General features: G+C 32.4%; 1 protein-coding gene across 1 annotated transcript; it reads left to right on the plus strand.

Annotated features, from left to right (window-relative positions):
- Positions 1-9,845: 9,845 nt before the first annotated feature.
- LOC148620160 (uncharacterized) lies at positions 9,846-15,673 on the plus strand. Its single transcript, XM_088580789.1, has one exon. It carries the CDS (start codon positions 10,812-10,814, stop codon positions 12,321-12,323), a length of 1,512 nt encoding a protein of 503 aa, XP_088436915.1. The 5' UTR covers positions 9,846-10,811; the 3' UTR covers positions 12,324-15,673.
- Positions 15,674-16,112: the final 439 nt, after the last annotated feature.

Consider the following 16,112-nt stretch of genomic DNA (forward strand, 5'->3'; position numbering starts at 1 on the left):
TTTTTTTGTTTTACTTCCTTTTCCTTTTGATGAACGAACTTGAAATCTAATCAGGCAACGAAGTTTAAATGAAACTCTTAGATCTTTTCCAAGGTTAACTAGGGCAATTTTTTTTGTCGTTGCTTTTTTCAGCTGTTGATCCGATCATTCAGATGAGCACATCACGTTTAATATACAAATATTAAAAACAACTTATTATAAAAAAGAAAAATATGGTCGAAAATAATCATTTTATATTCATTAACGAAAGAGTAATCAAGGAAACCAAAATTCTAGCGAAAAGTTAAATAAATGCAGGATTAGAAAAGAAAAGTAAGCCTCAGGCAAAAATGGCATCTATTCCCGATTAATTTTGTTTACATAATTTATAGTTTCAAATTAATTTAAAAGAGTTATTACGAAGTAAATTGGAGTGAATACAAAAACACTACAGTTAACCATCATGGAAAAGTAATAAAGTGACATGAAGTACAAAATGAGAATGGAACCATAATGTCATAAAGCTTGATGTTTAGTGCGCTATAAAACGTGGTTCAACAAACATTTCTTCCGGAAATGCCTGTACTAAACCAGGATCATTCATTGCTGTGGTTTTATATTTTCCGCGAGTTTTTACCTTGATATTGTGATTTGTTTCTTCTTGGCTATTACTCGGAGTTTATTTAGCTAGTAACCTTCAATGGTATAATTTAATAAGTAGCACTCCACATAAGAATCATGTATATTGTGAGTCATGGTTGAAAATTATACACATTTTTATTTTTGATATTTTGTTTGAAATGTCATAGTAAACAGAAAGTATAATGTGGCTTTTCAAAGATTACTTGTTCATGGGAGAAAAAGAAATTATATAGAATGTACTGTAGAATTCAAATTAAAAGGAAAGCTCTGTAATTACACTAAAATACAATAGAAACTATTGGATTTTCCATGTGGATTATCTCCTTAGAGCAGCCAGATTGGAATGAATAAATATACATTTGCATCATATAGACCTATAAAGAAACAAAATATCAAAAATAAAAATATATAGCCTTTTTCTTGAGTGTATCACATTTTACAGAATTTGCATGATTCTTACAAAAGCGCTACATAAAAGAAATGGTGCAGACTATTGATATATTCTAAGGCATGCTCAACTTACATAATGTTTACTTCTTACATATACACAAAGTGCCACATATGGTAACTTCTGTTGTTTGATTTATATAATAACGATATAATAGTGATCATGTGACAGTCACTTGATTATTATAAATCGTTACTTTCCATGTGTAAATAAAAGCCTGTAACCATGTTGTGGAAAATTTATAATAATTATGTGAAATTATATGATAATCATATGTTAACTGAAAAATCACGTTCGATTTATATGATAATCATATTTTTCGAATCATGTAATTCTCTTGCAGGGCACTTTTGGCTGTACAGTTATTCAAAATATTTATGAGACATGTACAACTGAACCAATGTTGACCAAAGGACAATTTAAGCAACATCTGTATTTGTTGCACATGATGTTTAGGAAAAAACCATCACATACAAATTAACTCCTACCAGATACTAATGCACAAATATAATTACAAATTCTATTGGATAAGTGGAATGAACTTTTCCATTGGTAGTTTAATCTAAACGGGTCAAAGAAATGCATCTGCCGAATGCACCTCTTCATTCAAATACACCTCGACAATTTACCTCTTCCAAAATCAAATTAACCGAAACTTCTGCTCTTTAGACATATGTCAGAGCTAGAGCAGCATGTACAAACATTACAGAAGAACAATCTAAAGACCTGAACACCAACTCGAATCGACATGGGAAATATTCATGTTTTAAGGAATTTCTTGCATGGACTGAAACATACAATTTTAAGAATTGCTTTTGTATAGTTGTGTTCCAAAAATTCTCAAGTGCAATATAAGTAAAACTCTGTAATGACAATGAGAATCCAAACTCTTTATTGTGAATGGCATATATAAGTAGAAAATTACAAGTTATGTGGTAAAAACCTGCTTTTAATTGTGGTTTATATACGTAGCAATGTTCTCAGTGCAAAACTAGTAATGCTCTGACATCTGTTTTTATGTTTTATCTTGATATACATAAACTGCCCATTTAATAGGGTGTGGAGAAATACTGGAGGGGTGGGCAAATGGGGGATGGGAAATTGAGCAGTTAACCCCAGAGAAGAGCTTAACCACAGCATAATCTGTATGTGAGTATTGATGGAATGTCTAGTATGTTCTTTCTATATACAGTCAAATATCAAATATGGGCCGATTAATGCATAAGTAATTAAAAAGCGACAGTTATAAAAATATTTCATAGCTAGTTATCAATTCAGAAAGACAATTTTCAGACTGGTAGTAAAGTATGAACCTGCACACATTATAAAACTAAAAACATATGGAGTAGGTTAACCGGAAATGTAAGCCTTATTTGCAACGACAATTTAGTTAATTTGTAAATGTGTTCGATATAATACTAAAGTAAAAGTTTAACAGCAATATTTATCTATTCAAGTCTAAACAAACACTAATACAACCTTCCTTAAACCTTTTATTGTCGAAAGAAGAGCAGTTATATTTAAACATCAATGGAATCAGTATTACCTCATTTCAAATATGGTTTAAAATCTGAAATTTTTTCGTGTAATATCTTGCAAATCAGAAGTTGCTTCCGATTTGAACACGTTTTAAAAATTAAAATTGATATCTGTTGCTTGTTTTTTTATCTGTTTGTCTTCTTTCGATATCCTTTTGGGGCATTATAGATCTGACAGTATTATCCCTGGTTATAGATATTCTTGTCAAATGACGTACTTATTGTAGCTCTGAAAATAATCCAAAACCATGCAGCTTTATCACAATCAAGGTAAAAATAAAATCAGAAGTTCGGGAGGGATTTGCATAAGTGAATATATAAACTAATAGACAACAGCTTTGCTTAATACATACAAAATTTTAAAATAATGAGGAATCCGGCTCTACCAAGAAACTGAGAGGATGGACATAGTGATCAGTTTGGAAAACCATTTTTTTTTGGTTATCAAATGTAAATTATTTTCAAGAATCTATGTTTTTGGCATATTTCGGATTTGTATATATTTTGTTTTGTTATATGCATGTATTGTCGTCAAAACTTATTTTTCTGCAGTTGTTCAGTCATCTTCTACACCATTTGATAAATATCTTTGTGAAATTAAGGTGATTATTGAACCTTTCTGTCAATTAACCTTAACTTTGGATTGTATTTGACATCTTCAGTGAATATATATGCATTCAGATATTGAATATAGGATCACCTTGGTCTGAAAATCCAACACAACGAATTTGATTAAAATCGTGAGGTTCATAAGTACATTGGAATCAGTCCATATAAAATTCAGACACTGCCAAAGGTAAAGTGATTCATGGTATAGAGAATCCCGCTATACAGTCCCTCTTCTCTTATAGTGTCCGAAGAGTCTGTACCTGTTTTTCTTTCACAATTCAACCATTTGGTGGACAAATTCCACTATTTTCCAAAGTATATCTCGTATACTTTATCTATTGTTTCAGTCTTCATTTCATGATAATCATTTCTGCAAACAGATCTGCACTTTTTAGAAAATCATACATTTAGGCTAGAAACCACTAATTCCACTTCCCATAGGCTTCTATGCTAATTTGACAATATTCAATGGCTTCTCTGGACTTTAACTTAACTTTAACCTGCAGAGGACTGTATATCAGCATGATTCTACATATGTCAGCTCACAATCCTCAGAATGGCATGTGGGGTTAGCAGACTTGCAGTGCAGTTCTGGTCACCGGAAGTGAAGGGTCTATAAATAGCATGGGAAATCCTAGTGTTTTCACAAGATAGGGGTATATATAGAAATCATTATGGAGATTAGGCTTCACATCACTAGAAGCAAAATGCACCTATAAATTGTACAGAAATGTTTTTCCTTTCAGAAACTGTTTAATTTTTTTTTAAATAAGATGGGAACTTTTTTCACAGCACTATGAGGAGCAGGGGTAATTTCTGCGTAGGACTATTTTTGTGTACGTTCCAAATGCGCATTGGTTGAATTGGTGGTCTGTAACCTAAATTTATCTACCACTAAAATCAACCAAATGCAACCAAATTAAGAACGATAACTCTAGCAAAGTGCCAATTTTATGTACATTTACAATCTTTGTAATTTTCATCTCAAAAGTGCAACAACCAAATGAAAAACTAAGACTGGTTATGTGATAAGTAACTGTTTCTTAACAAGAAATTAAACAGAATTTGGCGGGTTTTTGACCTGCATGAATCGCCTACTGTCTGATTTTCGTACTGCTACTTGAGTACATTAGTCGTTCGAAGCGCACATCGAAAGATTTAGGGCAAAAAAGGAGGGCGTTACACAAAAAAGACGTATTATTTGCATATTTACCAAAAGTTTGCATAAAATTAACAAAATTGTCCCCTTAATTATCCCCAAAGTCCCGTAACCCCTCATTAATAAACCACTGCTTGTCCGTCAAAACATTAGTTCATACCCAGGTTTACAATTGTAGTAGAATATGAAATTACAAATTCATACCTTCTAACTGGTATTGTCAGATTTTCTGATGTTGCGGCTTGAAGTAATCAGACATTAAAACATTCAGTTTGTCTAATTAGTTACATTAGCGTCTACTGAAAGTAATAAAAGTCTTTAAATAAAGAACTTTGTCGCAACTCGCTGTTTTAGTAGGGGACAGACCACTGATGTGTTAACAAGACGATTATTCCATCACTTAATAATAATGGGTTTTAGTCTGATGAACATTTACAGATGAAGACACCAGTAACTCTTAAATACAATTATTAATTAATGTTAAACATGATGAGATCCATGTTAATTTTTCGAATTCGCCGTTAAAAAAAAAAAAAAAACAAAAAAAAAAAAAAAAAAAAAAACCGAAAGAAATCGTCCCGTTAAACATCTGCACTTGCTTAATAAAAAGAGTTTATGAGTGACTTCCCATGTGCATCATAACTAAAAACTATTTTTATAGTCGACATTGGCAAATGAAACTGCATTTTTATGGATTTAGTAGCAAATTAAAGTGCAGTGTCTTAATCTCGCAGATGTCATTTCAACGAAATTAGACATAGTTATTGTCATTACGCTAAATACATGTTATTATTGTAAAACTTCGAAGCATTATCATGTATTTCCAACCTATAACTCATAAATGATGTTAATAGTGTTATTTTAGCTAAAAACTTAATTGAATCGTTAACGTTTATTTAGCCAAATTGCCAGCTTTACAGAAAACAATTCGTATAAACTTAGCATATCTACCCTGAGGCAGAACGATCTTATCTCGAAGCTCGAAGGACACCTTGTTTTGTTTGAACTTGTTTTTATTAATTACCAGGTAAAATAACGTACTTTGTAAAACTTTTTGAGATGCATTATAGGTACGAAAATATTGGTACTCTCCTCCACCCCATCCCCACATACAGGCTTATTAAAAAAAGCCCAAGTAGGAAAAGGGTAAAAAAATAACAGAAGTCCAAACGAAAACAATATTAATAATAAAATTAATTATAATTCAAAAAGAAAATAAAAAGAAACGGACCCATTTTATTGTTTTTCTCTGTATAAAGAACGGTAACTGCAAATATGATGTACTACTGTACCGGTCTCAGTATCGTATTAATTTTCCCATAGACTTCTATAGTGAAGTGCATATTTTTAGGATTTTCAAAAAAATATGTAAATTGATTCAATAAAACTTTCACTTATGTACCATTTCTAAGGACATGTGAAAAAATAATGTCCCGCAAAGAAAATAGGGTGAGTCCACGACGATCGGGCAGAAAAGTAGTCTTGAACTATAAATAGCCATTTTCTCTACTTTCACTTTCATTTTGCATTCATAAAACCAACCTTTTCAGTAGAACATTTTTATGATATTATGTAAGATTTTCTTTTAAAAAAGTTTGTCATCTTATAGTGGGATGTTTGCTCTATTTTATAAATCATTGTTCATATCTTTTGACAAAACATTAATTTGTAGAGAGTCAAAACGAAAATGCACTATATTTTTATAGCATCCATGTTTTGACGTACACCCGCTCAGGGATATGCAATGCGATACTGGTACCTATCTTTTTTTTCTGATAATATGAATTATCCTTCTTCTTTCGTTAATTTTGATTGTGATATCCAACGAAAAAATTGCTCTTTCGTGTAATACTGTATAATTTGCGGAGCAAAAATGAAAGCATTTTTTTCCATATAGAAAAATGTATACAAGGTTTATAAATATCCATTTTAATTTTTTTTTAAAGTTATCAAAAACAGATTACTCAAAAGATGTAGTCCCCAACATGAAATACAGGTGGAACGTATGCACTTTCTTATGCTACTTTTTTTCATCTGTAATGCTGGTTAAATGCAGAAATTAACGTATTTGACATTAAACACAAGAAAAATGAATTCTTGACTTCTTTTTAAGTGCCTAAAAGTTTATTTTTCTTAATTATTTGATTTGTTTTGTTATAAAAAATTCAATAAAGTTTGTTTGTAGTTATTGTGGCTTTGTATGTGTTGCTCTATACTAGAAAATGTACGTTCAGTATAATTCTGACAAAGAGTTGTTAAAATCGTTTATATTGTTTTACCACGGGCTGGCCATTTATGTCGCATTCTTTAACACCGAGAGATAGCGTGACTTACTTCGATTCTTTATATTGTTTTGTAGACACACCCTATCAGTTGCACAAAATGTTGGTTATGGTCTAAAGAGCTTTAAAACACGTCATAATAGATATTTTCCCTTATTTGACAGAACTTGCCGAAAACGAACGTAACTCATCGAAACTCGCACTTACACAAAATTAAAGGCGGGAGCAATATTTATAATAAGTGCAGATGACAATCTTAGAACCATTCATATCTATTTCACAGCTGTTATAGATAAAAAAAAATCACCTCAACATTATCAACTTGTTTTTGAATATCATATTCTCTACAATACTTCTGAGATAAATGTTTGCCCTAACTTTGCATAAATTTAGTAATTTAGTAATTGCACTACCACTGCAATTGTAAATTAAAAATCCACATTTCAAGTCACAGCTATTTTTTTTGTCAAATGCGCTTGAATTATCAACCCGAATGTAATAAGACTGCATACAGGCTGGAGTGCGTTTTATACAGATAATTTAACTTTAAATTATTGTTATATGTTGACAGAATTTTGAAGTTAATTGGTTTATGTTAAAGTATAGAATTAAGCACATTTGTCATGAAGCATGGGAAATTTTGTCCCTTTCAATGACCATGTGCAGAAACTACAATGCAACTAATTTAAGTCAATATACTTGTTATGTCCCTTTTTAAACATCCAATGGCAAGGCGATCGCTTCACATCACATCTCGAGACATTAGATAATTATTGTACTGAGAATAAATGTGTGTCTAAAGTATATATTTCAACAATAAGACTAGAATTGAACCATAGTATTGATATTGTTCCTGCATGTATAAACAACACACATTTTTTTTTCTGTATTTATACCTGACTATTTTGTATTCAGAAAGGTTATTTTAGTTTTTAAAGTGCTTAGCAATTTAGCACTTCATATATGAATATATTTGAATATGAACACGAAATTAATTAAATCTATGATTTTTCAACACTATGTAATTCTATTCCCAATACTCAGTTAAAATCCCGACTCAAAACATTATACATCGTTGTTCCTAAAAAAAAATTGTTCACCTAGATACAAATATATAGTTCTTGGTACAGGTTCCTCATACTTTGTAAGAAATAATTCCAAATCATCTTCCAAATATACAGAAGGAGATTTTTCAAAATACTAAAAGTTTTAAGCGACAACATATTTGTGCAGTGTGGTGGACTCATTTTCCATCAAATGGTCGGCATTCCAATGGGAACAAATTGTGCTCCTTTACTTGTTGACCTATTCATTCACTCTAATGAGGCTGACTTTATAGCTGATCTGATCGAAGAAAAGAACATCGGTTAGCTATATCCTTCAATCTCAGTTTCCGCTACATAGATGACGTATTTTCGTTAAACAATCATTGTTTCGGGGATTCGATACATTGCATTTACCCGATAGAAATTGAAATAAAGATATTACAGATACTGTAAAGTCAGTCTCGTATCTTGAGTTATACGTAGAGATTGATGATAAAGGAAAACTATTGACCGAACTGTACGACAAACGTGATGACTTTTCATTCAGAATTGTAAACTTTCCTTTAATCTGTGGTAACATCCCTTCAGCAACTGCGTCTGGAGTTTTCATATCACAACTCATATCTTACGGCAGAGCGTGTTGTTATTTCGTATCGCGCTACTTCTTCCAAATAGGCTTCTGGAACAGGGTTATATTGCTACAAGATTGAAGTAATTACTACATTTATATAATCGCCAACATGAACTCGTGGATCGTTACAATGTATCCATCTGCACCATGGAAACCGATTAGTTCAACGTGTCATAGTTTTCCTTTCCTCTTTCGTCTACCCTGGATTTGACTATAGCAACTCGAAGGGTGTTTCCAGAAAGCAGAGGAAGCTTACCCTAACGGTGCACCTCGTCATTGTTCTCCGTTTTGAATAGGAGTCCGAGTTGCTCATTAACCTTTGTTACTTTGTATGTATTATTTTAGTGCCTTTATGTTCTTTGCTGTGTTTGGCTGTTTACAATGTCTGGTCTTTGTCGTCCCTGGATTACATTCTTTTGATTTCCGCTGTAATCGTGGTTGCTTAATTTTTCTTTCAGTACGTCAGCTATTGTTTTCATGAAATAACGAGTCCATGTAATGATTAACAGAAACCAGAAACGCCTTCGTGGGAAATATCTAATCGCATCTGGTTGTCGAAGAAGCATAAATGACGTCGTTTATCGACAAGCAATTAAAAAAACCAAATGATCCTTTTAGACGATATATCTACTTTATGTATACATGTTAGTCTTGGGTAGGATAAAAAGCTAATGTCGGACCTCAATTCTTGTAATGTAGATATAGCAAAACCTTTATCTGTAGTATATAATTGTAAATAATTATTTTCTAGCTTTAAAATTACTACAAAGCTTAGCCAAAGAGGGAGGGATGCATTTCGAACATACATAGCCACCTTTAAGAAAGGCCCATTGAATCTTGTATTAAAATAATTTCTAGATCTGGTTCTGAAAATATTGGGTTCACCAAATTTTGTTGGTAAAGTTTTAAATCCTTAAGACTTCAGGGATGAATGGAGTAGGTGGCTTTGTGTCCCTGATCCCTACCAGGACTTGAAGTGGCCCTAGACCTCCTGATGTTTAATTATTGATGCCAAATTTGATTTAATGCCCTCATTTAGTATATATATGTCAACACAACCGAAAACTGCAAGCTTTTTTACACTTTTACATCCATGGATGATACTTGAAATGTGCAAATATCCATGTGTTGATAAAATGTATTTAATTTTTGATATTGTTGGAGTTAGAATGAGTCATATTATTACATAAATCGCATTATATCTCATTTAATAAACCGTACACGAATGACTACGAGCAGTTTCCTTTGTAACACTATTACAAACAGCCTCCTAAAAAGACATGATCTGAAAATGTGAAAATTTGATACGACGTTGTCAGAATGAAATAAACTACTTTATTTGTATAGTGTCCAAACAATTATGGAGGCCTAATTATGTCAATTAATCATCTAGGAAACTGACAATTTCCGTTCCTTTAAAAATAAGTTAAGTTCGGGCCAAATAAATTAGAGTACTGTTCAACCTAGGATTATATATATTTACAAAACCCCTGATTTACTTCCTTGTTAAAACACAACAAATAAAAGGTATTTGAACATTCCTACAGGTTATCAGTGCGTGAACAAAACATAAACAGGATGAAAGTACTTTCTCTAAGATGGCTGATGTTTTGTATTCTTCAAATTTGTCGGTTTACCCCTTTTTACTGCTATCCGATAAGTGAAACCGTTCCACGCGTGATGAGAAATCATCAAAGTGATTACCCAAAATGTGACCAATACGATCAATTCCAACCATTGGAAAGTAATTTTACTGAAACTTGCAAATTTGAATTTGATAAAAAGGATATAAAAAGGTTTGTTAAGCGCCTTCGTTTACAGGATTTACGAATAAGTCTTCTCAAACTTAGGCTTGAATTTCGAAGAGCAGTTTACCATACCGAATGTACAATTTCGTACCTGGATTGGGTATGGACATTTAATGGGAAGAACGGAGGACAATCATACCTACATATGATAAAGGGTTATGAGGTATATTCTCTTGGGTTATTAAATACCTACGCTATTGCAATGCCATTTAGAATAGATACTCCTGATAACTGTCAAATAACTGTAGGGGAAAGAAACACAATAGGTCGTATAGCTATTGTTTTTTTGAAGCATTGAATAGGGAGCTGAGTACGGATCCGGATTCAAACGTACGACAAGGATTTTTGTGTTATCTCAGTCGTTTCAAAATTAACTTAAATGAATTGGACACATATTATATTGCCAACAAACAAACTTTTGGTTACAGATGCTGTAACACAACCTTTGATGTGACATTGAAAAGGGAAGTAATTCAATGCAGTAGTGAAGTATTACTAATTGACAATGAACTTTGGTGGAACTTTCCTTTCTACATTGGATGTTTGTTTTTTGCATTTCTTCCGATTGTAATTCTGAAACTGTTTACGTTTACGACTGATGCTGAAAATTATGATAAGACGGTTGATTCTGAAATATGGATTGCTTCAAATCCGATATCATTTAGTAACATGCTGAAAAATATTTTTACCAGAGTTTTTAAAACGAAAACGCCGACGTTATACATCTTGAAGGTTCTAAGCGTTATCATAACTTTTACTTTCGTGGCAATTGAAATAGCTCTGTATAATTGTTTATTAAACAACTTTATTGTCAGCAGTGTAAAAGCGTACGTTTTACTAGACTGGGCCGGTATGGCCGCCGGTTATAATCTCAGCAAACAAAACTTTCTCCAATGTTTCGGGGGACCGTATATTGCCCTTGTGATTTGTTTAACAACATTCTCAATAATTTTATGTTTACCGAAAGATTTGGGTTTATTTATAAACAGAGGACTAGATGACGATGATGGTTTATCTACAACACTACTAACAATTGATATATCAACACGTGGTAGGTTTGGTTCAGTTTTGAACATTCATCGTAAATTTGGTTACTCTAAACTTTATGCAATTTTAAAAGCCAACACGTATATGTTGATAAATCCTGCATTTTGGAAAATTGCATTAAATATACAGATACGACGATTTAGGAGCCATACATTGAGTTTTTCTGGTAGTAAGAAATACTTGAAAATGTGTTACCATATTGTATTTACTGCCATATATCTAATCATTTGCATTATCGAATGGCTCTTAGCCATTATTTTGTATGGGTTACCGATATTTGGATTATTTTCCATTCTTTTACGAGCATTTCTCCAGACACTTCAGCTAACCTTTCCATCTGCAGGGATTGTTCAACGTATTATTCGCTATACACCGTTACTTCTCGTAACGATTTGTCTTTTATTTGACTTATATATTTTGTCATTGATTACAATTAGGAGCTGTGTATTCATTTGTCTAATATGTACATATACTTTCACGGGATTTATTGCATATCCGAAAATTACGTACGGTTATGCTGTATTTGCAATAACTGTGATCATTTATATAACTGAAAGCATACAAAACATTGGGTTCGTATATTCAACATTGTTTAACAACCTTAAAAGTACATGTTTAGCCCGGACGAAAAGTACGAACTGTTCAGCTACAGATTTATTAAAGAAGGATGGAGACTTCGTGTATATTTCAAAGCACCTATTCCGGTACACAGTGAGATATTACAGGCCATTGCGAATAGAAGTTCTATTTTCGTTTTTTAGAATTGGTTTGATAGTTCTTGTCATGTACATGTGCATTTCAAATCTAATCGAATTTGATGAAATTAACAATATGTCAGTCTTAACACAAGCAGTTACCTCTCTTTTCATTTGCCTTGTCCCAAAACTATGGCATATACTTACACACAAAAATGAACAATTACATGTGAGAAGAAATGAATTGCAGGAGTTGAAATATGTAGTCAATAGCTACTGTCAGTCAAGATTATTACGACATCGATGTCATGGTAATATACAAGGTGACAATTCTATCGATATCAGTGAAGAAACTGACATGGGAAATAGTTGTAATGAACATTCAGATGAAGAGGAGCTATTGGATAAAAATTTACTTCATGTAGACACGGATCATTAACATTCAAATCTCAACTTAGTTAGCGAAGCAAAACTTTCAAAGATGTTATTTTTGAATGATCTGTTTATCACTGTTTTGCTGAAGTGTAAGGTATCAGTTTTCCTAATCTAATTATGTGAGTTTTAGAAGCGCTCCAAAGTTTCCTTTCGGGACTATTTTTTATGCGGAGTGGTGCGTGACGTTACATATGTTCTGCAGCTATACGCTAATTTCCATTCTCACTCGACTGATGTGAGCTTGAAAATTATCGTATAGCAATATCAAATGGATTTTAAACAAAATGGCGATAATCTTGAGTAAGAGTTTAAATTATAAAATGTACAGTGAAACCTTTCTGAACCGAATTCTGAAAAAAAAAATCGAAAACCTGTTTACACAATACAACTTTTTAAACCTGGGTAAACGGACCTGCTCTCTACATCAAATCTATCTTAGAGTCAAAATGGGGTTCGGTTAAGACTGGTTCACCTGTATTTTAAGTAGTAGGCTTTGTAAGAATCACGCAAGTTCTGTAAAATGTGATAAACCACAAAAAAGCTACACAAATTTTATTTTTGTTATTTAGTTTCTTTACAGGTCTATATGATGAAATGTATAATTATTCATTCCAATCTGTCTGCTCTTAGGAGATATCCACGTTTACAATCCAATGTTTCTATTGTATTTATGTGTCATTTACATAGTTATCTCCATTAATTTTAAATCTACAGTACATTTTATATAATTTTTTATCTCATATGAACAAAGGTTACATGAGAAGCCATATGTTACCTTCTGTTTACTATTTACAAAATAACAAAGAATATAATATGTATGCTTTCCAACCATGAATCACATTTTGCATGAGTGCTAATTAAAATGTAATTCCGTTAAGTTCATTTCCCTCCCCTTTTTCGGTCCTCGATCAAAAAGTATGTATACAAATAAATGAATTAAAGGTTGTAATGTAAATCACTAGTAAAATGATGCTATTGAGCTTTTATCAACTAACGATAAGCATGGGTGGCATACGAAATATTTAAAATATGAACAATTATATTTCATTTTTGTTAATCTGCTCAAAGCGATATTTTATCTTCACCCGACCGAAGGCCATGTGAGCTATTGCCGTCACTTATCGTCCGTCGCTGTCGTTAACAATTTTTCAAATCTGTTCTCCTCTGAAACTACTTGAACCAAACTTGGTATGAATATTTCTTGGGATATTTTTGATCCCTCGAAAAACATGGCTGCCGTTACTAAAAATAGAACGTAGGGATCCGACAGTAGTTTTTCGCATATATCTCCAAAACCGTTAGGTTTAGTCGAATTCTGACGCAGATAAAAGTATTCAACATGATGAGATCTATCTGTGGTCCAATTTTCATTTTGATATGTTAAGCCATGTTAGAATAATTGCCCTTTTTCGACGTTTTTTGCTATTTTCAATGTTATTTCTTTCAAAAATCTTCTCCTCTGACACTACTTGACCAATTGGAACAAAACTTGGTTTGAATGTTTCTTGGGGTATCTTGCATTGAACTGATGTGAGGATTTTTGATCGATTGAAAAACATGGCCACCGTTACTAAAAATAGAACATGGGGGTCAGGCAGTAGTTTTTCACATTTATCTCCAAAAGCGTTAGGTTTAGCCAGATTCTGACAGGGTAAAAGTGTTCAGCATGACGAGACCTATCTATGGTCAAATTGTGGTGAAAATTTGTTGAGCCATGTTGGAGTTATTGCCCTTTTTGGACGTTTCTTTTCTGTTTATGATTTTATTAAAAATCTTCTCCTCAGAAACTGCTCTACAGAATTCAATGAAAGTTGACATTTTTGTTTTATAGGGTATCCTTAACAAAATGACAGATTTTTGATCGCTTAAAAACATGGTTGCTGTTTATTGAAATAGAACAATGGGGTTAGACAACAGATTTTTGCATACATCTCCAAATCTGTTAGGTTCAACCAAAAGCTTTCAATTGCTGAAATGATCCTTATTATAAGGCTTACAAATATGTCCAATGAATCAAATGGAGTTAAAATTGTTAACTCCTTGTTAGAATTATTGCCCTTAATAGGCAAAACAATAACAAGGTGAGCGATTCAGGCTCTTGGGAGCCTCTTGTTTAATAATACTTATATTTCTTTGATTGATTGATAAGTTTAGATAACGAAATGATTGTTACTTATTATAACAGGAATAATTGGTTATGCATTTTTATGAGATCTGGTTTGTTCCTTTTTTCTCTACTGTTTATTCCAGACAGGGCATTTAATTAGCATATCATTGGATGATTGTAGAAAATCAGAGAACACCCACCCCACCTGGTCCATGCAGCAATTTTTTTTGTTATAAAACGTCCTTTGTTGTATGTTTCTATTTCCTTTGTCCAGTCGTTATCCTTGAATTATGTTCTTTCTGATAACCGTTCGAAATCTGGGTCCCTTGATTTCCATTTGATAGGTGCCCGTAAGGTTTGGTATGGAAAAGTAAACACACTGCATTTTTGTCACTAGAGATATAACATTTTAATTTACTCAGTAAGGGCATGTTCTTGAGGCAAAATTTACTCCAACTCAACTTGCTATAGACGTTGAAATATTCAACAGAGATTACACCATATAGCAAACATCTTCATATCTATATCACATCAAATCACAACCTTTTGATAATCAACCATTAACAGATAGGATATTTTAACATTGAACATATCAACTTAAGCAGTATAAAAAAGTTCCGTATTCAATAAATTCAGTATATTTAAAGTATGGTTCTGCCTAAAAACCAGGCAGGGGGTGATTCGTTATATCTCAAGATAATCAATGAAACTGTTTGAATACATTTGTTAGCTCCTAAAAATAACTCTTTCTATGTTCATTTCCTTGACAAGGATTTCCAATTAAAATTAATCAGAGATTACAAAATGCATGAATCACTAATCACAAGCTTCTGTTTGGTAAAAAGGCAGATCTGTACTTAAAACGGATGACCATCTTTATTTACAAAATGTTTCAGTACAATTTAAACAAATAATAGTAAAAAAAGTTAAATTGTATATTTTCGCCAAGTGGTAGATAAGAACTTTTAGTTTGGTTTTTAGCGGGATGGGGTTGAGGTTTTTAGTCACGATGAGACCTAATTCATTTTGTACGGTTAAGACAGTTTTTTTACCAAGATTTACCAAGGTGGAAAATACGTTTATATTGATATATAGGTCTTTAAAACGTGTTTTTTACACAGGTTTCCGGATTATTCAAAGTTTGGTATAGGCAAATTTCACTGTAGTATAGGCTTGCTTGATATCCTGTTTCAATCGCTATTTGCTTGTTTGACTATACTAACTGAACAAAAAATAACAAAATTTAATTGATCTTTTTATTGCAAGTTGCCATGAATTAAAACTCATATGCATGCTCTCTATGAAGTAAACGTTATGAAATGTAAGTCGGTTTTTGCTCTCAAGAATCTTTTCATTTTTTTCTATCGTTCTTTTTTAGAATTTGTGTCTGCAGTATTATCGCCATTTTCGTATACGCCTGTCTTTCTACTTGGGGTGATATGGTGTTCGTCCATTTGTCCTATCGTCGTTTACACTTCGCAAAAGAAATTAAAACACAAACTTTTTGACTAATTTTCATTCAGATGCAAGGTGTCCTCTGACATTTTCAAATGTCCAATTTTACTTTTTTGAGTCTTGGGACTTTATATTAATGCTTACTCCCGATAATGAAATAGACCTTTACTTCATATTCCCAACTTTGACTACATTTTTTTAAGATGTGAGGAATGGGAAGCATTCTCCAAC

The sequence above is a fragment of the Perna viridis genome, chromosome 4, assembly GCF_037379345.1.
Source record: "Perna viridis isolate PV_CMFRI_1.1 ecotype Kerala chromosome 4, ASM3737934v1, whole genome shotgun sequence".
Lineage (NCBI taxonomy): Eukaryota > Metazoa > Mollusca > Bivalvia > Mytilida > Mytilidae > Perna > Perna viridis.

Coding starts and splice junctions, on each gene's coding strand:
- LOC148620160 (XM_088580789.1), top strand. CDS start 10,812: ATGCTGAAAAATATTTTTACCAGAGTTTTTAAAACGAAAACGCCGACG.